Raw genomic sequence first — 26,299 nt, forward strand, 5'->3', positions numbered from 1 at the left:
TAAATCCTGACCCCGGTGGCTGTTGGTGGTGCGAGCGGTGTGTGTGTGTTTGTGTGGTATAGACTTGATCTGCCTGTAAACACACTCCGAGTCAGACCACTTCTACTTGTGGATGTTAATTAGAGGGCGTAACAACGTATACACTAATCTCATGACAGCGCTGTCACCAAGAAGCGACTCGCCTCCGAGTGTCAATGAGTCAACACACGGGGAATGACTCGCACCTCTACAGAGCAAGGAGGAGGAGGAGGACCCTCCTCCTAATGGCTCGCCGACCCTTTCCCCAATAATTACATGCACACTTACACACTGGACCAGATCCCCGCTGGCCTCCCACCTCCCATCAACACGCCGTGACTCATCAGCAGTCTGGAAAACACAAGAGCGATTCTAAAAATAGAAGCATTACACACAAAAATAGAAAGGACAAATTCCCAAAAAGGTTTTGTTTCATCCCACAAAAATGTCTTTTATTGAGAAACACAAATATTTGTGCACATATTTCAGTGAATGAAACCAGATCTGTGTGGTTTGCACACAGTCTCCATTACTCACATTGTTCTAAAGGTCCTTATATAAAACTATAGTGTTGCATATGCTCGGCGTGGAGATAATAGTCGCTGTGAAGGGTAGATATAGTGTTTCTGAGTAGCCGTAGAGAGAACACAGAATATGGATTTTATTTCCAGAAAGGGCGTTGTTTTAAATGTTACCTTACAATGGACACATTTCATTTGTGTCACCTGAAACTGAGATGATTAATTTCCTCAATCTGTCTTCTATTCTCTCTCCTCAATCATCCTGTCTAGTGATATAAATGTGGGCACAAAAGGAGGAGTAAAAGATATACTGTGTTTCTCTCATTCTGTTTTTCTTATGGACACTTTCTTTATCTGCGACTCTGAAAGCTGTTGTTATTTTTGGAAGGGAAGTTCTCGGTCAGTATAGTTTATGGCAGAGCTTTTATTCTGAAAGGAGTTGGTTTCACGCAGGCTGGGAGCTTTTATTGTGTAGAGGAGGAGCTCACAGACAGACTGACTCATGCAGAAAGAGAGAGAGAGAGCGACTGCGTCTGTCACTGTCTGGCTGCTCAGCCTCTATATATGCTGCTCATACCTGGCAGGGCAGCACTGAGACCTAGTTTACTCTCCTGCAGGGAAATATCAGAGCTTCTGCTGCTCCTACACCAACACCACAACACTGAAGGTAAAACTTTTCTTTTGTGTTCACTGACAACTCATTTGAATGAAGCAAACTTCATTGGGACTGGTAGAACGATGAAGGGGATGGGTTAATCTTTAACTTTTAAACTTTGAGCTCTCAGGGAGGAAACCTTTTTATTTATTTATTTATTTAATTGTAAAATCACTGGAGCCAAACACTTTGTCATTAAATGTGAATTAGGGGAGTAGAAGAAGAAGGAGAAGACAAATGATTGAAGTAGAATAAGGAGTATTTACTTCTAGTTTTCCTGGTTTACCAGCTCGGCATGTTAATGTTTAAATCATATGTTTTCAGAATGACTGTGTGGGTTTTTTTTCTTTCTGGGAGCACAGAGAGGCTGAGTGTGATACCCATTCATTTACTGGAGGCTCAGAAGAGGTAGTGAGTTCAGGCTGTTAAAGAGAGAGAAGAAGAGTTTGACTTTAACAAAGATAAGTCGGTAGTTTTCTTTAACACAGAGCGACTGTGTTCATGTTTGTTTGCAGAGCGACTCAGTGGAGTCAGATGGATTAGTTAACACAATAAGAGTCTGTGGAAGCTTGTTTGTTCTTCTCATCTAACTGACTTCTTCTCTTCACTTTCTGCCTCTCTTCCCTTACAAAAAAACAAGTTGATTCAAGTGTGCTATTAGTGTACTTCTTTTAAACTTAGAGTATACTTTCAGTTTTATGTACTTATCAGAGATATACTTAATAAAATTATACTTAAGTAGCTTTAGCTTATACCGACAAGTATACAGAAAAGTCTAAGTATACTTGGCTTGTACTATAAGTTCACTTAAAACTAATAATTTACTGAGAGTATACTTTAAAGTGTAGTGGGCTACAAGTATACAAGTAACAGTATACCTATAAGTTCACTTGTAGTATAGTTCATAGTATAGTTGCAGTACAAAATACAATTTGGATGTAAACTAGTTGTGTACTCAAAGTTTATAACACTTATATTTAAAGTATACTTTTATAAATTAAAAAGTGGGCAAATTTGGTCCTAAGAAGTATTGAAGTAGTACACTTACAAGTATACTACCAGTATTACATGCTTGGGGATATACTTGAACTATACTAAAAGTGAACTATACTGTTAGTTTACTAGTTATATACTTGTAGCCCACTTTTTAGTTTATGAAAGTATCCTTAGCTTATACCAGCAAGTATACAGAAAAGTCTGAGTGTACTTGGCAAGTATACAGAAAAGTTCAAGTATACTTGGCTTATACTGAAAAGTATACAGAAAAGTCTAAGTGTACTTGGCCAATTTAGTCCCAAGAAGTACTGAAGTAGTACACTAACAAGTGTACTACTAGGTGACTATAGTGACTAGGCACAGAACCCCCAACTGTGTGTTTCGGGCCTGTGTGTAATGTGTAAACTAATAACAGGGATCAATAAAGTATGTCTTCTTCTTCTTCATTGATATTAGTATACTTATTACATACTTGGGAATATACTTACTTTGGTTTACTTTGTAAAATAAACTTGAAGTATACTTCTTTTTTGTAAGGGTTCCTCCCCCCTCCCTCTTCCTCCTCCTCCTCTTCCTCCTCCTCCTCTTCCTCCTCTCCTGCTGCTAATCCCATTTGATGGCAATGTCTTTCCCACTCCAATCCAGGGAAGAATGTCTTCAGCATTCTTGCTATAGAGAAAGAAAAAAACACACGTATCACTTGGACAGAAAGAGCGAAAGGTGGAGGAGAAGAGGGAGGGATGGATGGAGGTAAAGCAGCGAGCCCTCTTCACCTCCACTTGGATATGAAATACGAGCCCAGACAGAGAGCAAAGGGGGGGAATTATAGAAGAAAGAAAGAAAGTAGGGCAGGAGAAAGTGGGTGAGCGGAGCAGCCGTGAGCTGTTGGTGTGGCTGGAATAAGAAAAACGCTCTGTGCTAAAGAGAGAGAGAGACAGAGAGAGACAGAGAGAGAGAGAGAAAGAGAGAGAGAAAGAGAGAGAGAGAGAGAGAGAGAGAGAGAGAGAGGAGACGGAGGGGGGGGAAGGAAAACAGTCTGGTTCTGTTTTATGTGGTGTGTGTGCAATTAGAGAGCCAGAGGAGAAGAGGGGGGAGGCTGGGGTACCCGGGGAGGAGAGGGGTTGAAAAGAAGTTGAGGACACCAGGAGAACAAAGACTGAGAGGGAGCAGGTCAGCTGACAAAAAGGAGGATGCAGAAGTGAGAATAAAATGCTTCTTCATATGTGAGATTGAATATTAGCGGCCTGGTTTTTGGGGTCAGACAGCCTGTGAGATTAAACTGAAATGTTCCTCGGAAACTTGGAGTGGCTCCTTTGCTTGTCAGCTTTGAGAGAAGAGGGACACGGAGGGGAGAAACAGATGAGCCAGAGTGCATGAGAATTGTACATTTGAATGATTTTGCACGTCTTTTCTAGTTCAAACATGACGCAAACAAAGTCTCTCAGTTTCTCAGTAAAAGTGAAGAAATTCCCCCAACATGACACATTTCCAGTCAGAGGTAACACAAAAACCCATCAGGCCCATCAGGCCCATCAGGCCCATCAGGTGAAGCCAGAAGCAACTTGTCCAGCTGTTTAAAGAGAATCTTATTCACAAGTCTTGTCAGTGTGAAAGTAATGCAGACATCAGCTCAATCAAAACGTCACATTGATGCTCGAGGGCTTCAGACGAGTTTGTATTGACACAGTGTAGTGATGATGCAACGCTCGGCGGCGAATACAGTTGAGGAAGCCGTGAACCAGGTGTGTGTAGGCGCAGTAAAAAAAACAAGATACACCTTGTTTTTACGTGACTAAAGGTGTGTAAAGTGTCACAGCTTTTGATGCTTTTCTACAGTCATGAACCTCTGATCCGAGTCACGGTTTAGGTCAAGTGCGATGATCTCAGGCTGTTGTTTGTGTTGTAGCTGTGATACCGGAGCTCAATTTGACTATTTGGATATAAATCATTGACAAACGTCAAGGTCATGCTGTTGCTAAGCCACGGGATGTTTGCAGAAACAAATACACAGAGAGGTGTAATGCAAACACACAACGGGCCTGTGGCCTGAAAGCAGCCACAAACACCCACTAAAGAGCTTTTCCTCGTTCCACTTGCGGCACAGCCAAGACGCCTTGTCTTCTCACTTTTTTCCTGTTTAAACACCTAAGAGAGTTTTAAAGAGAACAGGCACGTCCTCAGTTCCCCTCATGTTGTTGTTGTTTACAGAAGGAAACCCCTCATTACTGGCTATGTACACTCTCAACTACTTCCTGTTCTTCCCCCCTTTTTGCCTGCTTCCTGTCATCAGCTGGCTCATAAAGCGGCTCCGTCTTTTTCAGCCAGCTGCGGAGCTAAACTAACGAGATCGGGCGGGCAGATAAACCTTGCGGATGGCTCGCGGCGTGCTCGGATAGGCGGTGGAAGGGTGGATGAGCTTCTCACGCACCCCGGGTCGTTATTGTTCAGGAAGCACAAACAAGCGGCACAGAGTAAACATGGCCTATTTAAGACGTTGAGGTCTTCATTTATTGAAACAAGATGGTGCTGGTAAAGACCCGCTGTGTCTGGCACGTCTGACTGGTGCATCACTGGGCTGTAAAACACTCTTTCAATTAAGTTACTGTTAAGCTGTTCCTGGATCTGTTTATTGAGCTTTTCCATGCTAGAAAGAGACAAAAGTTACTCCGACCAGATTCCGCTCTTCCTCCATTAAAGAGTTTACAGACAGGATCCAGCCCAAGGAAAGTATTTTTCAGGATGAAAAAGGGGGAAAGACAGAACTGCCTATTTTTAACCACCGAAAGTAAAAAAAAAAAAGCGAGGCAATGAGGGAGAGAGAGACATAAGAGTAATGCTGTGTTACAGAATGACAGACAGAGGAGCTGGAGCATTTTCTCTCGGCAAAGCAAGGCGCTCTGCGGGCCAGTTGGCTCGGACCAGAGCAGCAAAACACAGCGCCGTTGGCATGGCGACAGAGGAAAACTTCCCTTCTAATTCTCCGCCACGGAGACGAAGAATAAGAGGGAGTGATGGGAAGGAGGTCTGCAGCTTATAATCGTTTTACACAAGGGAAGGCAGGGACGTAGTGTGCCTACTCGTACAGCGGCCTGGTTGTGGGCTGTGTGGTCAGAGCGGTCTGGAGCTGCAGGGTCACAGAGTCCAGATGACCTTCGCTTGATGCAAGTAGGCCATAAAACTATTCATGCATCTGCAAATTATACAAGCTGACCTTTTCATGCACCGTCAGATATGAAGCATGTCAAGTGTCTAAACAAGCAGTACGTTCTTATTCACAGGGCATCAAATACCGACCTTGTCAAGCCCCACGGCGTCTGATACCGATGCACAGGGCGGCCTTCAGCATCTGTATGAGATGCACCACGCTTTCAAGTAACAGATAAAGTGCTCCGGGAGTGACGTAGTTTAAGAGCGGAAAAACACACATAGTGCGGGCAGGAGGGGAGGTGGATGGGTCCAACAAACACAGGGCTCTTAATCCAGGAAACCGCTGTTTTTAAGTTTCATTTTCACCATAAAAACGTAGTAATTTTAAGCCAAACCATGATGTTTTTCCTAAACCTGACTAAGTGGTTTTGATGCCTAAACTTAAGCATAAGTGTTTTTGTTTAATTCACAATGTTAATCTCGTGTTTACTGCGACCGTAAAGTGACACCAAGGTGTCAGACAAAGCGTCAGTGTGTGACGAGTTGGGATGAGAACGTGTTGAAACAAGATGCAAATCTAATCTAGATCTGGTAGCTGCAAAAATCGTATAAATTAAGTGCATAATAAAGGATTAATTAACCCTAACAAGGTATTGTTCTCGCTTTAGATCCGGTAGCTGCAAAAATCATATAAGTTAACTGTTAATAAGCACGTAGTTAACTGTTAATAAGTGCATAATAAAGGATTTATTAACCTTAATAATGCATTTTTCTCGCTTTAGATCTGGTAGCTGCAAAAAGCATATAAGTTAACTGCTAATAATTGCCTATTTAACTGTTAATAAGTGCATATTTAACTGTTAATAAGTACATAGTTAACTGTTAATAAATGCATATCTAACTGTTAATAAGTGCATAATAAATGATTAATTAACCCTAACAAGGCTTTAGATCCTGTAGCTGCAAAAAGCATAGAAGTTAACTGTTAATAAGTGCATAATAAAGGATTTATTAATCTTAATAGAGCAACAAAAAAACTTAGTAAAGGTTTAACACTGACATAATAGTTAGGCTAAGTTACTTAAACTCAATAAATGAGTTTGTAATGCCATTATAAACAATTATAAGAAATTTAAAAAGCATTTATTAACTTCTTAAGTAGTCTGTTAACTGTTAAGTTTCTTATAAGTGCTTAGAAATGTCTTATAATCGAACAATAAATGTGTTTACGATGCCATTAACAGTTATATAGTCTTATTAACACATAATAATGTTAATAAGCATCTTATAAGGACTTATTACCTATTAACTAACACTTAATAAAGCGTATTTAGATGCAAGTCGAATGTAATTTTAATGCAGATGGGTGACTTGATTCCTGAATCAGGGATTTCTTGACCAAAGTAAGAGACCGAGTATGATGCAGTTTGGCATCGTGATAAATGTACATGCTTCTGTCTTTATATATAAAGTAAAAGAGCACCTTTTAAGGTAAAGGGATGATGTCAGTTAAAGCTGGATAACGTCTTAACTCTGCCTCCTGCTCAAACTTTTACATCACGTTTAAAAACACAGGTAGAAAAGCTGTGAAGGTCTTTGAGGTCTCATTTGCTGAGGCAGTAAAGCGGTGTGTCGGGTCGAGAGGGATGAGGCTGTGTGAGGAAATGAAGTGTGTTTCCTCTCTCTGCTGGAGCAGACGGGCAGGGTGCTTTTACGCCCGACGCTCCGAGAACACAGCCAAAAAAGGAATCAAACCGCTGCAGAGCTCTGCGAGAGCTCCGCCAGCTGCCAAACTATTCCTGTAAAAGCACTCTTTTGGTGGAGGAGGCCTGGACAGGAGAGCTTCAGAGAATGTAAAGAAAAATGTATACAGAAAGGGGGATGGGGGCACGTTGAATCGATTGTGCGGTCAGCGAGGAGACCACCAGGTTATTTATTTGGGCATGTGAAGTCTCCTCTGGAGGGGGGAGACCAAAAATAACTGGCTTTGGACGGACTAATCAGTCATGTTGCTGTTGGATTGTGTGGCGGATCCGTTACACTCGGCTACAACTGTCAGCTTTGTGAAATACTCACCGGTGTTGTTTGTGAATGTATACGAGGGAAAGGGAGGCTAAAGGGAGGGAGGGAGGGAGGGGAGGGGGTCTTCTCTGCATTCTCGCAGATGAAAAATAGTCGAAAAGACTCCACTGATTATTCGACATCTGGAACAGATTTGGGCACGTGAACTTGGTCCTGGTGGACTCCTGACAACATGCACCGCTGGGGATGCTCAGTATATCCTGAACAGGCTGAAGAACTCATCAGTACACATAACTGTATACTCTGAAGGTTTAGAACTCCTGATACTCCAAAGAGTTCACTTTCAAAGTTAGTCATGCACATAGAGCTTGTGTCAGCAATGCTATACGAGAAAATAAAAACTCCCTCTTCTCCCACAATGATGTGACAACACGGTGTATCAACCGAGCTTGTGGTGGGTGGGAAGACCCAGGGAGGAGGACCCATCCCTGGCTAAATGACACCGTTTCCTTCATCACAATGCCACTGTGATGACACCAGGAGACACACCTCAACAGATCAACTAGTTTACAGTCCATTACTGTTAAACTGCTGCTCTGTTTTTCACTTATCTCCTGATGTATTGTCAACAGGCTGGCTGTTTTTAACAAGTCTTTGTGAAAAGGCTCGAGGCTGATAACCTATCAGTTGGTGCTGCTGGTGCAGCGGTTTCCTTCCCAGAACACACACACACTTTGTCCACATAACACTGCTTTGCCTAAAGCCTGACACGCTGTCACCTTCAGACCAGAGGAAAAAAACAGTCCCGTTGAAAGCCATCAGACTTGCGGCGACGTGCTGATGTCATCCTCAAAACGTCTTAAATAATTGTTCCCAATCTGTGTCTCACTTGGCCGTCCCGACCCTTTTGATCGGTGTTCTAACTCTGCATCGATTAATGCTCACATCTGGAGTTTGTGTTCTGACTACAGCTGGATGGAGACCAGGCGATGGTGTCACGCATAAACTGACAACAGCTGCATGATTCTGTAACATTTTTTACAAGTCTGTTACTTTGGTACAGAGATGCCCTCCCCCCCCATAAATCCTTTAAAGGGACAGTTCAGGTGTTCTGAAGTGAGGTTGTATGAGGTACTTATCCATAGTCAGTGTGTTACCTATAGTAGTAATGTATGTAGAAAGTAAGTAGTGTCTGTTTCTACTAACTCCATCTTCTGTAGGTAATACACTGACTATGAAGAAGTACCTCATACAACCGCACTGAGAAACACCTTAACTATCTCTTTAAGAAAACACAAGATGACTTTAGTTTCTGATTTCTGGCACTGATGATGCTTCTTCTTCACAGGAACGCGTCCCAGCTGAAGCTGCTGCAGGATCAGATTCTTCTGGAGCAACAGGAAGCAGCCAACTGGCAGCAGGAACAGCAGAGCCAGGAAGTCCCGCCTCCGCCTCAGCAACCACTTCAGGAAGTCCCGCCTCCGCCTGCTCCACCGTCTCCACCTCTCCCACCTCCTCCCTCCTTCCAGGAGCTGGAGAGCAGCGCAACCATGGCAAGCACCTTCAACTACGCCCGGCCCAAGCAGTTCATCGCTGCCCAGAGCCCCAGCAGGGCGGGCTACACCACCCAGTCCTCCGGCTCCTCGGGGTCCAACATGTCCTCCCCTATGTCCCCTCCCGCCTCACACAAGCCCTTCACCAGGGTCACCTTGCCCCCCTTCACCAAGGCGGGCAGCGTGGAGTCTCCGAGCTCCCCTTCCTTCCCGCCTCCACCTCCGCCCTTCTTCAGCTCCAGTAACCTGTCCTCTCCATCAGGCCCCGCCCAAGACTTCCCTCCTCCTCCGCCTCCTCCGCCTCCACCCATGCCCATGTCTCCAGCCTACTCAGATATGTCCTCGCCGTTCTCCTCCGTCCCTCCATCTCCAGCCTCCAGCTTCCTGTCCTCAGTGTTGCCCTCCACGCCTTCCTCACCCGGCAGTCCTATCGTCAACGCCCTGGGCCTCCCTAAAGGCAACGGGACTGTGTAAGTACCCCTCACATGCACCTTCGGTACAAGTCTGTCAAGTTCTTGACACACCTTTGTGTCTCAGGCGAGTCAGATAAACCTGCTGGCAACCGGAGGCAGGATGTCTGCTAGATGGAAGATGACATGTTTACATTTTTATTCAGCATGTTTACAGGAAAACGCCAACTAAAAAGTGCTTTTAAACACACACACGTAGACACAAAAGGTGCAACAGCTTCAGCACCCCGACGGCAAGAAAATATACTCAAGGACCTCAGAGTGAAAGGTGTGTCAAAATCAAATAAACACTCACATTTCGGTATCATAGTTTGCATGTACGGTCCACCAAGTTGCAAGCTGTCAAGATGCATTTTGACTTTGAGCTCTGCGTATAGAGTGCTGCAGGGATGGCGTATTTTTGTAGGGACAACCAGGAAGTTAGCATCGTCCTGGTTGAATGCAATCAGCAGAAGTAAAAAGCTAACGTTAGGCTATAAACAAACTACACCACGGTCACATGAGCGCGAGTATACACAACGAGGCTGTAACCTCAATTCGTTTTTACCTCAATTATTTTTTATTAAAGAACAAAACATTGTAACTTGCACACTTTGCTAATGTATATGTAAGGGGATAATGTACAGCTAGCGCCTGGGGTTAATTCACAACAGTGACCCACTAGATGTACATTATCCCGCTTATTACATGGCTACTTACTGAAGAAATCAATACTTTGACACAAAAACGGTCCTCCAGAGTCCGACATCTGAACTGCGCCCATAGCAACGGTCTGTAATAAAGAAATTACAGAATGCAGAACACCGTGATTAACCAATCAGAATCGAGTATTCAACACAGCCATGTTATTGCACACTTGCTAATGTATATAGTGTGTTGTTCTATGTTAATAATTTAGATTTTTTTATGCTAGTTGTAGTGGGGTAGGGTATATTAATAGTATATTCCAATATTCTTTATATTTTGTATTCTATGGATATATTTCTCTAGTGTTGACGTGTACATTTTATGTACTGTTCTTGTGCATTGCCTGGATAACCTGCTGCTGTAACACAATAATTTCCCAATTTGGGATCAATAAAGTACATCCATCTATTTATCTAACGGTGGACGAGTTGGCGTGATGACGTTCAGTAGTCTCATTTAGCCACTTGTTAGCAACCTCCTTTTTAAAGACACGTAAAGGAATGAAAACATTAAAATCTCTTCAGCTTGTGTTAACAACAGACCATATTTTAGGCATCTAACTAAAAACCTGTTGAAATCTCTTAATAATATAATAATATAATATAATAATCCTCTTCTGATAACCGTCCTGGAGGGAGAAATTTTAATTTTTTTCCACCTTCACCAAGGACATTCCACCTTAAACTCTCTGCCAGTCATTTTTCATCAACCCCTCACTAACTCCTGCACTCCCCCCTCTCACCCTCCCTGGCATTCCTGCTGCAATTGTGAGAGATAAGAAGACACACTGAGGAATGTCCATAGCTGGACTCATGTCCAGATAAGGGTTAGATATGAGGGAGCGAGAGGAGAGGAGAGGAAAGAGGAGTGTTGAGATAACGTGCCTGCGTCACAGAGACCACGACGTTAATGTTGACAAATGTTTCTGTTTTGTCCCTTCTTCCTTCTTTCAGCAAAGCGTTCCCCAGGAAGTCCTCGGTCACCAGGACGCCACGCATGTCCTCCGACTCTGACATCCAGGGGACCAAGGACGCCGTCATCCAGGACCTGGAGAGAAAACTGCGCTTTAAAGAGGAGCGCATAAGCAATGGTCAACAGGTGTGTGTAGTGTTTAGTCCGCTACTGAAACAACTGTGTGTTTGCAGGCAGTAAGAAGAATGAGCGTGTTAATAACACGTCATTAACACACATTAACAAGTCATACAGCAATTCATGAAGGAAAACCATTAGGGCTGTCAATCGATTCAAATAGTTAATTAATCGCAAATTAATCGCATTTTTTACCTGTTCAAAATGTACCATAAAGGGAGATTTGTCAAGTATTTAATACTCTTATCAACATGGGAGTGGGCAAATATGCTGCTTTATGCAAACGTATGTATATATTTATTTCCGGAAATCAATTAACAACACAAAACAATGACATATATTGTCCAGAAACCCTCACAGGTACTGCATTTAGCATAACATGCTCAAATCACAACATGGCAAACTGCAGCCCAACAGGTCAGAGGTCAAGGGACACCTTTGAAAATGACCATGACAGTTTTTCCTCACCAAAATTTAGTGCAAGTCTGGAGCGTTATTTAGCATTCTTCCCGACAAGCTAACATAACATGGTTGGTACCAATGGAATTATCAGGTTTTATAGTTCAATATGATGCCAGTATCTTCACTTTAGCTTTAAAAATGAGCCTGCAACACCTTAAAAATCGCAAGTTACGTTAACAAACAATCATTTTAAGCCGAAATTTAGCGTAAGTTTGCAGCATTATTTAGCCTACATGGTTGGTACCAAATGATTCTTTAGGTTTTTCTAGTTTCATATGATACCAGTATCTTCACTCTAGTTTTAAAACTGAGCCCGCTACCACCTATGGGAGATCGATTGCGTTAACGCGTTATTATAACATTAACTTTGACAGCCCTAAAAACTACCCATCATTTAAGCTTTTTGTGCTATGCACCCTCAGATAAATTGTTGTCTCCATACATAATTACATTAACACAACATACTGTGGCTATAGCTGATGGTGTGTATAAAAGTGTGTGTTGTGCAACTCACCACTAACCCCCCCTCTGCTGACCCCATTAATCCCTGCTTCCAGAAGTTAACCTATGAGGAGAAGATGGCTCGCAGACTGCTGGGTGCCGACAACGCCGCCACAGTCTTAAACACACAGGAGACAGAGGAGGAGCCGGTCACACAGGTACGCTGGCTCATCATCAGGATGCACACACACCTCGAGGGGGAAAATCACACACTCACACTCACTGAAATCATACAGGCATGGAAACACAAATGTTGCATGTACACGACACAAACACCTTTCTGTTTTGTCCACCGATGCTTCGCTGGTGTCATTCCTGTCTTATGACTACTGGTTTTCCTTTATATACTGTTATTAGAGAGCAACCCCCATCCTCACCCCCCGTCCCTGTAAACACCGTTGAAGAGCGAGTTATGAAAGCAGCGTATAAACACTGTAAAGTCCTCCAGAGCCCTCCATAAAAAGCTCTGTTTATGCAAACTGGGAGAGACCAGTGTTGCTGCAAACATGCTGGAGAGAAACACCGTTTGAAGGCTCCTGTTGTCTGACTGTAAAGCCACCAAAACGTGTCGCACCTCCACACAGAGTTGATTGTTCATTCACGGACAAACTGGTCGTTTATATTAAGGCGAGACACTACAGGCAAAAACATTGTTTTTAATACACTGGTCAATTTTGGGCTGTTCCGCTTCCATAACATGTCGTCTTTCAGACTGGTTGAAAGAAAACACATTTTGTATCTTTTCAAAATGTACCATAAAGGCAGATTTATCAAGTATTTAATACTCTTATCAACATGGGAGTGGACAAATATGCTGCTTTATGCAAATGTATGTATATATTTATTATTGGAAATCCATTAACAACACAAAACAATGACAGAAACCCCCACAGGTACTGCATTTAGCATAAAAAATATGCTCAAATGATAACATGGAAAACTGCAGCCCAACAGGCAAACAACAGCTGTCAGTGTGTCAGTGTGCTGACTTGACTATGACTTGCCCCAAACTTTAACCTCCTTCATGACAAGCTGGTATGACATGGTTGGTTCATTAGGTTTTCTAGTTTCATATGATACCAGTATCTTCACTCTAGCTTTAAAAATTGAGCTACAAGCTAAAAATCACAAGTTGCATGACATTAGTGCCGTTAAAACAAATTTGCGTTAATGTGTTATTATCGCGTTAACTTTGAGAGCCCTAGTAGTCTCTCCCTTTAATCCTTGATCATCCATCAGGGCTCATTTCCAACTCTGCAAGAAACTATTTGTTGACGTATTTTGATTAAAATTCTTTGTCATTTAAAATTGGGCCACATTACTGCCTGCACCGAAGAACGACAGTAGACACAAGAAACTGTATCACACTGATAAGTTAAATGAAGTCACAACACAGTGTGATGAAAGCTGTTGGCATGAGGAGCGATCTGATTGGTTGTGGCCCTACAGCGCATGAGCACAAAGCCTGAATGCATCACGAGACATCACATTTTGATAGTAAAGCATGCAAATCTGAATTATTCTGTTTTTCAGAACAGGTAAGATTGAACATGCTCCCTATCACACTATGTAAGGTAGTCAGCATAAGCCCTCCACAAGTTTTTGCAGATCTCAGATCAGATTTCGCAGTTTGCGGGCTCCCTTCTAGACACGACCCATAAGTAGTTTTGTTGCCTAAACCTAACCAAGTTGTTTCCTGTGAAGACGGAAGTTTATTTTGAAAATACTGTATGCATGCAACAAGCATAAATTGACACGTGTTGCTGGACATTAGGACGAAAAATGAGGAATAACTTTTCATAAGAAATTATACGACTTGTTGTCTGAGGATATAAGTTGTGCACAGTGACAGTACAATAACAACAACAACAACTCAGACAAAAATCCCCTTTTTTTCTCTCAACAGGAAGACAAGTCATCTGATAGAGAATCTTTCCCTCAAAAGGTGTTTTGAAACCTCTGTATTGTTTCTCTCTCTGTCACACTCCGGTTCTTCATTCACTGAGTGTAAATGTTGCACACAGAGTCACGCTAAAAGCTGCTAGGATGTGTTCACCTATAGGCCTGGGAATCAGCTGATAAGGGAACAAATGGTTCCGTGTTGACTGTCGTCCATTCACAGGCAGGTGTGTCTGTAAACACGACAGAATGGAGCTGATTGAGTGTAAAACTTCAGTTGGCTGTTGTTGTCATAGTTTGAATTGATTCAGATGCTGAAGCATGTTCGAGCTTGATCGCAGCGCAACTATCTGTCAGCACGTTTGCTTTCACACAGATTGCTTCCATCACGCAATGCATGCTGTAATGTTAATCTGCATTTGAGAATTAAGCAGCAATTAAGTGAAATCTTTAGAAAAGGGAGGATAATTGAATATTACATTGTTAGATTCTGTAGAAAGGAAACATGCCACAGCAGCTGGTGCTATTACAGGATAATACCTCAGTGGGTCGGGATGGGCCGCTTCTGTGATTGCTGTCGTTATGAGCGGCAGATTGAGGATAAATGCTGGTTGTGCAGCTGTTCAAGAGGCCTGTCATTATCTGTGGGGATGTGTCATCGGACCACGCTGCTCCTCTGCAGATGTTCCCATCGGCCTCAGCGGAGAGCTGCATGCGATGACAGATTGATGGAGGTGGTGGGTGGAAGGAGGAGTGGCTCATCAGGGCAGGGAGAATTACGAAATTGGGAGAAAGTTGGTAGTTTGGGTGACAATGAAGACAGGTTAATTGGTGTGTAAAATGTGGAATAGGTCAAACAGATCTGCACGAAATGTGCTTGCTTTTGCCACGTGATCACACAAACTCTAGTGTTTCGGTCTCTAAATCTCTTTCCTTCTCTTGTAGGAATACAAGGTGTCCAGCTTCGAGCAGCGTCTGATCAGTGAGATTGAGTTCCGTCTGGAGCGTTCCCCGGTGGAGGAGTCAGACGACGACGTGCAGCACGACGAGGACTCCCCCGGCCAGGGCGTACCGCCGTCCTACGACCAGAAACTCAAACACTACAAAGTCTTTGAGGGCATGCCCGTCACCTTCTCCTGCAAGGTCCACGGAGACCCCAAACCAAAGGTGGGAGAGATTCTTACTGTCATCACCCTGACTGATTAAACATCGTTGGTGATGATGATTATTAATATTAGATGAATATTTTGGTCATGTTGAGGCTCCCTCGCTGTGGGAGTTGCTGATGTGTGATGTTGATGATGGAGGGTGTAGATATTGTACACATGCTCCGTGTTGTGATAAGCGGAGGCCCGGCCTGCCTCTGCCCACATTAATGGCGCGGTGATGACAGGCGTCAGAATGAACTGGTGAAATCAAAGAAAAGCAGAGAGATAAGAGGTGAAAAAGGGATAGAGAACGGCATTAAAGCTATTTAAAGGGGCTAGATGGAAGAATCAGAAACTGCTTGTTAACAGCATACTTGACAACTTGAGACCTCAAAAATAGGGAGGTAGTCCAAACCAAAATTAGAGTTTCAATAACAATTTCAATAACAGTTTCAATAACAAAATAATAAATGTAATAATAATTAATAATACAAATAAATAATATTTTTTAGGTTAGATTACAACCTGTTCACACACTAGCAATAAAAAACAATTGAAAAAACGTTTAAAAACGTACATACAGTCCCTTTAACAAAATGTTCAAAAATAAAAACCAATGATTTTAATGTCAAGGTCAGTCAGTTAACTTGTTTTCGTCTCTCGTGTCTCAGGTCTACTGGTTTAAAGATGGGAAGCAGATCTCCAAGAGGAGCGAGCACTACAGGATCAGCCGTGACCCCGATGGAACCTGCTCTCTGCACACCGCCGCAGCCTCACTGGATGACGATGGCAACTACACCATCATGGCGGGCAACCCTAAGGTGAGCAGACGGGGGCAGAGCTCATGGTGAAAAAAACCCCCACAATAATGATAAAAATAATAAACTTTATTTATATAGCACCTTTCAAAACACAATAGTGGAGATACTGGCATCATATGAAACTAGTAAACCTGATGAATCCATCGGTACCAACCATGTCATAATAGCTTGTAGCGAAGGAGGTTAAATAACGCTCCAAACTTACACAAAATTTTGGCGAGGAAAAAAACGTCTTGACCATTTTCAAAGTGGTCCCTTGACCTCTGACCTCCAGATCAGTGAATGGGTTCTATGGGTACCCACGAGTCTCCCCTTTACATACAGGCCCACTTTATGATAATCACATGCAGTTTGGGGAATGTCATAGTCAAGTCAGCACACTGACACACTGACAGCTGTTGTTGCCTGTTGGACTGCAGTTTGCCATGTTATGATTTGAGCATTTTTTTCCGACATTTGTTTTACTTTTTTTCGGACATTTGTCGGAGATTTGTCGTACTTTTTTTGGACATTTTTCTGTCATTTTGTTTAATTTTTTTCATACATTTGTCGGACATTTTTCAGACTTTTTTTATGATATTTTTCGGACATTTTGTTTTTAACTTTTTTTCGGGCATTTTTTTCAGACTTTATTCAGACTTTTTAAAAACTTTTTTTGTTGATATTTTTCAGACTTTTGTCATTTAACATTTTGGGACTTTTTTCGGACATGCTAAGTCTTTATGCTAAGTGCAGTGCAGTACCTGTGAGGGTTTCTGATTTCCAATAATAAATATATACATACATTTGCATAAAGCAGCATATTTGTCCACTCCCATGTTGATAAGAGTATTGAATACTTGACAAATATCCATTTAAGGTACATTTTGAACAGATTAAAAAATGGGCGCTTAATCGTCATTAAATATCTTAATCGACTGACCGCCCTAGAGAGAATATATGACTATTTTGTTCATGAGCTTCACACACTTTCTGTAATAAAACAGAAAGCAAAAATCCTATCCGATGAGGTTTAATTTGTGTCAGTTTAAGGTCAGTTATGAAGGCGTGGGTAACCGTTTCCATATTTTTGAGAGAAAGAAATGGTCTAATACTTGAACAACATAACATATTATAGAAAATCTGTGTAAAAACTGCACACATGTCTGTTTGGCTGCTGTTTGTCAACGCCCATTATTAGAGAGAGAATAATGAGTATGAAGATAATAGTCTGCAGCCTGAAGAGGAAGAGGGCGTTGATTGAGACGGGAAACCACTACAGGGTCAAAAGTCCATGAGCTCCAACAGGCTTTTCTAACAGCTCCGACACTCACGTTTTATTTCCTGTTCCCTGTCTGGAGTGTCAACACCTCATCAGCTCCCTCTCTTCCTCTCTCACAGGGCCGGGTGAGCTGCACCGGCAGGATGATGGTCCAGGCCGTGAACCAGCGAGGCCGAAGCCAGCGCTCTACGCCCGGACACATGCGCAGGTGAGGCTTCAGCAGACGAGTAAAGACTAAACAGTTTTTATTCAGAGAGAGCTGCTGGCTGGCACATGTGCTGCAGGCTGTTCACCATCTGCACGACTTCTGTGCTCACTCACGCAGATTTAAAGTGTGATCCAAGAAGCTGCTATTTACACAAATGTTTGCTGGGAGCTGAATCACAGTTTTTCATTTGTTGATCTGACGCAGAAGCTCAGTGTTAATGAGAGGGAACACCTGTTTGTTCTGCTCTGATGACCTTATATATATATACAGTGCGCATTCATCTGAGTCCAGATCTTCAGAAGATCACAGACGCACATAAAAACCCTCCACCTGTAATCTGTTATCTAGATGAACACTCCCCTGAGCTCAGAGATGTTTTCAGTGAGATAACAATCAGTGTCTCCCGCCCTCGTTGGTTGACGTGCAGGCAGAGAGGTGATGTCATTGTTAGGAACACCTTTGGGTGCTGACCTGCTGTACAGGGGGTGAAGGAGACTCTCGCAGATCACGAATGAGCAAGTGGAAGGATGCCAGAGCAGGAAATAAGAGCACAAAAAGGCCCCAAAAGTTCATATTATGTCTTTGAAAGGGGGAAGTTAGCATGAATGTGGAAAGAGTATTGCACTCTAAATCCAAACTAGCTTCCCTAAAAAGCATTGAGATCTGTGCTCCAGAGGGAGTTTTACATTCAACAACTAAAAAACCAAAAGGCTCTGCGCAAATAAAGTACTTTTAAAGGAGCAATTTGTTGATATTCTCAAATCAAACATGTCTTTTTTTTTATATGTTTCTGTTATATTCCACTTTTTTTTTAAATATAAATGAATTCAAAGTTGCAAAAAATGCCTTAAAAGGGATTAATCATGCTCATTTCCAAGTTCATAGAACATGTTTACATGCTTTAATATAAAAAAAAAAAAAAAACATTATTTTTCTCATACTGTCTGTCTGAATAGGGAATTGGAATTGCAGAGCATTCTGGGGCACGCTGACATTTTTGGAAGGTAGCGTACGGAGCTACGGTAGTAGTGTGTGCGAAAGACAAATGCCCATATAAAGAGAAGCTGAAAGAGGCAAAGGGGCCATATATTACAAATTAAAGTTAGTTTATGATATTGATCCTTATTAATTAGAAGGACCTTGACAGTCTGCCACCCATTACGGTCTCTTATGTGTTTTGGCATTAGTGAACACCTGTCAGCAGTTCGAAATATGTTAGAGACCGATGTTCAATTTACAAAAATCTTGTAAAAAAAAAAATCTAGAAGTTGATTTTTAATCTCAAACCCTGTACGTTTTCCCTCCCTCTATCAGACCCAGGTCCAGGTCTAGAGACAGCGGCGATGAGAACGATAACATCCAAGAGCGTCACTTCCGCCCCCACTTCCTGCAGGCGCCCGGTGACCTCATCGTTCAGGAGGGCCGACTGTGCCGGATGGACTGCAAGGTAAATACACTCCCCTCATTCCTCAGAGTGCAACCTGGGCCAACACGGTGTAATATGGGATTAAAAGGCGGCTCCATTATTATTTATTTATTTTTAGGTTTTTATATCATTCTGTATCTTCCCAGTGGTGTTCCTGATGTATTCAAATCCCAACATTTACATTTTGGTCAAAGTATGTTTTAGCGTCAAAATGCTATTTTCCCTTCAAGCCCTTCTAAAAACTTTTTCCCACGTGACCTGACGTAGGTTTCTGCATGATGACGCTGCTACATATACAGTATATATACATCTTATAGTCAGTGTATTTACGTCACATATAGTATCTTAGATGGCGGTCGGCGTGCTGCCAATTTGGAGAAGCAGACAGGAAGCTAAGCAATGTACTACATTCAACTCCACTTGAGAAAATCCGAACTAACCCTTTCAGTTATTTCCAAACTTAGCACAGCTAACGTTGACCCCCATTATTCATAACCTTATTACTTTGGTAACCTAACGTCACTGCTTTTTGCTAACAGCTGAGTTGACGTTTCCATTTGGAAAACAACTCTTTAAATAGGGAAAGAAGGTCAACGTGTTGCCCTGCAGTGGCTGCATCTGAACACATTCCATATAAAACAGTTATTTATTGATTAGGAAGAGACTTCTGAAACGGTTTTCAGTGCTTAAGAGTCGTTGGAGTGTGTTTGGTCAGCGCTTTGAGACAGCGCTATTTCCTGACGGACATTTCTAAAACTTAAAAGGAGAAAAGAAATTATACACTATGTTTTTTTTGGTCTGGGATGGCATGTCAAGCTATGAGCTTTAATGTGAAGAAGACCTTTTTTATACGTGACCGCAGTTTCAAGGCCTTTCTTGTGGACACGTTATGTCAAAATCTGCCATTTTTTTTACTTTAACCCTTCTGCCTGTTTACTCACAGAAAGATTAATCTAATGGGATCACAGTCTAAAATAGCCAACTTTAACCTCCCGTATGTGCTTCTAACCTGTAGGTGAACACAAGTGTCCGTGCTGCTATTCTTGGATAAAAGAACGACAGAAAGATGGTTTAAAATAACCGAGACATGACTGGAAAGGAAGAAAAATGCCAGCACCAAAGAGAATATGTTAATCATAGTAATAGAGAAAGCCATTTTCAGATCTGCCCTTTAATTCAGCGTTGCTTTCAGGGAGGCTCCACGTCTGCGCTGCCAAAGAAACATTTCCCTTTCCGTGCATTCCAGCTTCTTTAGGGAATAAAAAAAAAAAAAAACAGCGGAGACGAGATGTTTCATCACTTCCTCAAACGGCTCAAAGCAGACAGGGAGAATCCAGTGGTGTCCTTTTTCAGGGATTAAGTGGGATCAGGTTTTCTGCAATTATTTCCTCTCTCACACCACTGGTGCTCATTTTCTCTCTCTTTATCTTCTTCGTCATCACCTCCAGCCTGCAGCACTTCTTTGAAAGTTGCTTCATGTATAATAAAATAAGAAACAGACCCACAATTAACTGGCTATAAAAAGACTGCCCTTTTTTTATGCTTGTTGTCAGAAATAAACTCTCCATTCCTACGAATGTCAAGGATATTTATAGCAAATATTTATTTCCAGATCATTCGTGGCTATCCAAACTTTCCATGCTTAAAAAATGTCCCAACTTCTAAAAGTGTATTGGGACGCTTCCAAGAAATACTGTCTGCTCTCCTTTGTGATATCTGTGAATTCCACATTGTAATACCAAACATATGCACGTCCACGGTGGCACATTTTCCAGAAGGTGTTGGGTTTCTCTGCAGCTCTTTTCTCGGTGCAGTTTATTCCCACGACAAAAGCGTGCCGGGCTCCTCCAGACAAACACAACGCAGACAGATTAACCAAACACTGCTGTTTTCATACTCCCAACAAACACACACACCGCCCTGCAGAACACATGCAGCTAATATACTCCAACAAAAACAAGCACAGATTTCTTGACGAACGAGCATCCACAGTTGTTGTTTCTTTTTGCCACCTGCAGGTGAGCGGCCTGCCCACTCCGGACCTCATCTGGCAGCTCAATGGACAGACCATCCGCCCCGACTCCGCCCACAAGATGCTGGTGAGGGAAAATGGCGTGCACTCATTGGTCATCGAGCCAGTGACTAGCCGCGACGCGGGCATCTACACCTGCATCGCCAGCAACCGAGCCGGGCAGAACTCCTTCAACCTGGAGCTCATCGTTGCAGGTAAACAGGAACATACAATAGCAGTAGCCATGTTGGCACGATTTGGACCAAGAAACCATCTCACTAACGCACTCTCTCTCCGCAGCCAAAGAGATGCACAAGGTGCCATCATTCGTCGAGAAGCTGCAGAACACGAGCGTGGCCGAGGGTCATCCTGTGCGACTGGAGTGTCGCGTCATAGGAGTTCCCTCCCCACAAATCTTCTGGAAAAGGGAGAACGAGTCGTTCACTCACAACACCGACAGAATCAGGTAATTAAAGTCCAGTTTGTGAAGTTTGAAAAGTAATGGGCCGGAGTTGATAACGTTACTCGCTCCCATCGCCGCCGCTCTCTCTCTCTCTTGCTTTACCACTTCCCACTAGGCTTTCCCTGGTAGTTGGTGTTACCGGTGTTAGACGGTGGTCTAACATTCCGTGCCCACCGCCCCCACCGTCGTTTTGCTTTTTGTTTTACAGAAATAAAACCCATTTAGTTCATTTTGGCGTATCAGCGCTGTGTTATCAATAGATAATCGGACGACGGACACTACAAACTGAAAGTGAAAGTGTCGGCTCCATACGGAGTCTCAGCTCTAAGCAGCAGGTGGAAACCTGCAGCCCCACAGCGAAAGCTGGACCGGAGAGGCCAGACACACCGTCATCCGACAGTAAAGGTCAAAGTAAGTGCTCTACATATTGAGCGCTGTCTTTTCTTGTAAAATGTCCGGTGTAATCGGTAACACAACAATCGGTATTAACCGGTGGGAAAATTTCCTCACCACCTCTGGCTCTGCTTCAGATGGCTCTAGAGAGCGCCATTCGCGTTGGCCATCGTAGCTCTCCAACACGCCCGGCACAGGAGAGAGATTTCAGTTGGTTGTAATCTCCTCACCTCACCGCTAGATACCACCAGATCCTACACACTGGACCTTTAAGTTACGCCAGTTATTTTAACACAAACTGCGATGTTTTCCTAAACCTAACTAAGTAGTTTTGTTGCCTAAACCTAACTAAGTAGTTTTGTTGCCTAAACCTAACTAAGTAGTTTTGTTGGCTAAACCTAACCAAGTTGTTTCCTGTGAGCACGTAGGTTTATTTTGAAAAGATTGTATGCATGTTACGAGCGGAAAGTGACACGTGCGTCAAGTGTTGCTGGACAAAGCTTGTAAGAACCAAATAATAATTTGTGTCAATTTTCTTTCCCAGCATGCACCAGGACAACTGTGGCTACCTGTGTATGATCATCCAGCCAGCCATGAAAGAAGACGCCGGCTGGTACACCGTGTCAGCCAAGAATGAGGCCGGCGTCGTATCCTGCACTGCACGCCTCGACGTCCACAGTAAGTCTACAACACACTCGTTGAATCAAGCGTTTCTGTTTCCTCTCTACATTATTAATAATCAAACCCTCTCTGCTCCGTCCTCAGCTCAGTGGCAGCAGCCCAACCTCCCCAAGCCCAAGAAGGTGCGTCCCTCCACCAGCCGCTACGCCGCACTGACAGAGAGAGGGCTGGACGTGAAGGCGGCCTTCTTCCCCGACTCCAGCCCGCTGCAGCCCGGCGGCCTGGTGGAAAGTGACGACCTGTAGAGAGGCCACAGGGAGGTCACCCCCCCCCCCCCTCTTAAATAACCCTGAGAGCTGCCCTCGTTCCCAGCACTCCTCCTCAGACAAATACGTTACGACGGCGACAAGGGGGAGAATATAACCACCTGAGGGACTCAATCTATCGTTGAACTGAAGGGTCGGTGGGCAGCGTGAGCTGGTGGTTTTCATGTTTTTATAGTATGACACAACCCATTATATTACAGAATGCATCGAGTTGTTTCCCCCCATGCTTCATTTTATCAACTGGACCTGGAAAAGTGTTTAATCACGAGGAAAGACTGCTCATAAATACGCTCTCTCGACTGTACGGTTGACTCTGTTTTAAGTGCCTCTCATGACTGTAAAGATAAAACATAGAATTACTATGCATGTTCAAGTGATGCCATTTGATATACACACAGATTAATATCTATACGTAGCACTCCACCAGCTGTGATTAAACAAGCGGGAGACTTAAAAGGAGACAAAGCATCGTAGCTGTGAAGAAGAAGATCACTTATTATGTGTGCTTGTGTACCACAGTGCTGATATCTACAGTATCTGAGTGTAGCTGCAGTATCATACAGTCTCAATGTTAGTCTCATAGATTAGTTTACAGATATCGGAAAAGGCCGGGCCTTACAAACAGTATGTTTTTTTATTTAGCAGAAGAGATGAGTTTTGGGAAAAAAGAACGCTCACACGTGGATGTTTGTTTGTGGGTGCAGCAGAGCTTAAGGAAGGTTCGATCTAACAGACACAGGAAGAGACAGCGAAGGTAAAAAAGCAAGTTTTTGTGATGGACAAAGTTAACACTTGATATATATGGAGGACTAAAGTTTCCATCATAATAAATAAATTCATAATTAAATAAATGACTCAATGAATAAAATAATAAAGAAAAAATTATAAATAAAAGCCTCAATTATCAGATAAATGTGCAGATTAATTTGAAAATAAATAAATATTCTCAAAAAAAAAATTCTATTTCTATACATATTTATTTATTTCCATATTAACCTGCACATTTGTTTGATAATTGAGGCTTATATTTCTACATTTCTTTCTTTCTTATTTTTTTTTTATTAAGTAATTTATTTATTATAATGGCATCTTTAGTCCTCCATAGTTAGGGGGATGCGAGTGACTGTGGTGATATTGAAAAATGGAAGATACAGAAAACTTTTGGTGTTTATGGGTCATTTCTTTGTGATTTTTTTTTTTTTTCTTTGATGGTTTATTTGAAAAAGGGTGAATTGAAATCGGTGCTGTGAAAGGTTTCAGTGTATTCGTCACACACATCACAGATTGTCCATTTTATTTTTGTATGAAAAAAAAGAAGCTTCCAACAATCTTGACATAAATTATATCAGCAACCTTTTTGTTCACTGATAAAAAACAAAAAAAACAATCCTTTCTGTATCATTAAGTTTTATAAATGTATTTACTGCCTTAAATCACTTTTAGGCTTAATGCAAACACAATTTCTTTGCATGTTATTTTTGGACACTTGTACAGTGCCAAGTTCCAGGATGTATAAAAACACTTTTTTTCCAGTATTCGGCTGGTAAAAAGTGCAAAGCAAGGTATATTTATATCACCTCTGTAACACTATACAAAGTGGACATCTTTTTCTGTCTGTTCGGAGCTTGCATCAGCTGACTGTGTTTGCACATTTCTATGCCAATCAATGCCTGTATATGGATTGTTCTCCTGATATTATTTTAGGTTATGAAAGTTAATAAAAATCAAACTCTTCAGAGACAGCGTGAGATGTTTTTATAGACTGGCAGGCTCTTCCTAAAACAATACGAGAACGCCAAAAAACACATTATCAGTCACAGTGGAAATACCACGCTCGCTAAGAATACTAATCAGAGTGTAATCCAACTCTTTAATAGGAAATAACGACGTTTAGGACATTTGAGTGCAGTCCAAGTTATGACGCTTATGGATGGTAAACAACCAACGCAGCATTTCACATCTCATCGCTGAGCACGACAGTCACCTCCAACCTCGTCCATCCACACAACATCTCCAGAGCTGCAACCAGACACGCAAAACATTCCCAGAGCTAAAAATACCCTCCCCCCCCCACCACCTCCACCACTACCTCTAATTTCCTCCAGCTGCAGCCCGACATGCCTGGCCCCTCGACAGGCCCCTCCAGAGGTGGGCTCAGGGGGCCGCTAGTGGTGGTGGGGAGAGGAGGAGGGGGGACATATGCTGGCTGTGAGGGAGTCTCCCAGGGGGGGCGGCGGGGAAACAAAACACGAGCGCTACGATCAGTGGCGAGTGCTTTACAGTCATGGAAAAAAGACCAACAGCGTTCAATCCCTGCTGATCAAATTTAGGACCTCAGGGCACGGAGGTCTGGACTGGGCCAGACACTCTGGAGTCAGCGGCGTTAGTCATCATGACCGACTGTCACACACACAACATCTGGCCACGCCCACTGCGGCTGGACAGAGTGACTCAGCAGAAAGACACAGAGACCTCTGAGAGACGTGGTTTTGTGTCTCTTATATCAACAACAACTAACTGCCTTTTTACAACCTGTGCAGAGATTTACGTTGTGTTCCAATACCCGTACTACTGTACTATTTAGTGTGCCAGAAAAAGAATTAGTATGTTAAACGCAGTGTGCCGAAAATACCAGGATGTCCTACTGCACCTGGTCGTAGCCCCAGCATGCTGTTCTGGCTATTCTGACCCACAATCCTCTGCACAGCGGAAGATGCGTCACATCGACTGAGAGCCGCAGAGAGAGCACATGACCATAAAGGTCAAAGTTCAAGGCGCAATGTTATGACAAAATCCCAAATGTGTGCATACCGCATGCAACAGTACGGACTTTGTAAAGGCGGCTGCAGTATGTGCTAAAAGTAAAAAGACAAAAGTGTGAGATTTGGAACGTAGCATCAGTTTACTCTTTGTGTTTTGCAGCAAGAGATGGGGAGGGATGCACCATACTGTATATATTAAGCCCGATAATACTCCGATAATCAGATTATAGCCGATAAATTATCGTCTCTAGTACAGTATCTACACATCGATACAGTAGGTGGAGGTATGAACCTTTAAAGTTGGTTGAGGAGAAGAAGAAGAAGAAGAAGAAGAAGAAGAAGAAGAAGCTGACTAGAGAGCCAAACATGTCCTCGCCGGTGTGGATTTTCAGTTTCAGAGAAAGGCAACACAGTTTTTTCGATGTACTTTACTAGAAAAAATAAATGAACATTGAAGAGTCAGACCTGTTCCTTGTTTTTGTTGAATTAACAATAGTGATGTCAGTTACGTTTGGTCAGGTCAGAGCTATGGAATATTAAATCATCCATCTTTGCTCACTACCTCTCAGCATTTCTTACCCTCAGGTGTACATAAACTGCAGGGTTAAACTTCTTTTTAAAATACAAAATGTGAAATTATCGGTTATCTTATCGGTACTGGCCATGAGGAGCAGGTATTTATCGGTTATCGATAGAGTAAATGTCCACTCTTTATCAGTCAGATGCTCTTCAGTCATGAGTAACAGAGTCCACTGTCCCCTCATCTTAGTCTTGAACCATTTCCTCTACAGACTCCATCTTCTAGGCCTTTCCATTTTTTTTGTTTATTTGAGGTTTTC

The 26,299-nt window shown here is 42.6% G+C and overlaps 1 protein-coding gene across 9 annotated transcripts in view; it reads left to right on the forward strand.

The window, feature by feature from the left end:
- palld (palladin, cytoskeletal associated protein) overlaps positions 1–24,438 on the forward strand; it is a 72,027-nt gene extending 47,589 nt beyond the window's left edge. For 4 of the 9 annotated variants that reach the window (XM_037769237.1, XM_037769240.1, XM_037769239.1 and 1 more), the window contains 12 exons: positions 8,708–9,382; positions 11,023–11,167; positions 12,178–12,279; positions 14,028–14,066; positions 14,966–15,187; positions 15,840–15,989; positions 17,370–17,458; positions 18,773–18,905; positions 20,903–21,110; positions 21,196–21,361; positions 22,296–22,429; positions 22,517–24,438. In XM_037769237.1, coding sequence (XP_037625165.1) covers positions 8,708–9,382; positions 11,023–11,167; positions 12,178–12,279; positions 14,028–14,066; positions 14,966–15,187; positions 15,840–15,989; positions 17,370–17,458; positions 18,773–18,905; positions 20,903–21,110; positions 21,196–21,361; positions 22,296–22,429; positions 22,517–22,677 — 2,224 coding nt within the window. In that variant the 3' untranslated portion in view covers positions 22,678–24,438. The remainder of the gene's footprint in view (positions 1–8,707; positions 9,383–11,022; positions 11,168–12,177; positions 12,280–14,027; positions 14,067–14,965; positions 15,188–15,839; positions 15,990–17,369; positions 17,459–18,772; positions 18,906–20,902; positions 21,111–21,195; positions 21,362–22,295; positions 22,430–22,516) is intronic. The other 5 variants (XM_037769238.1, XM_037769241.1, XM_037769242.1 and 2 more) reach the window with 5 other exon arrangements.
- Positions 24,439–26,299: the final 1,861 nt, after the last annotated feature.

Source organism: Sebastes umbrosus, chromosome 5, assembly GCF_015220745.1.
Source record: "Sebastes umbrosus isolate fSebUmb1 chromosome 5, fSebUmb1.pri, whole genome shotgun sequence".
Classification (NCBI taxonomy): domain Eukaryota; kingdom Metazoa; phylum Chordata; class Actinopteri; order Perciformes; family Sebastidae; genus Sebastes; species Sebastes umbrosus.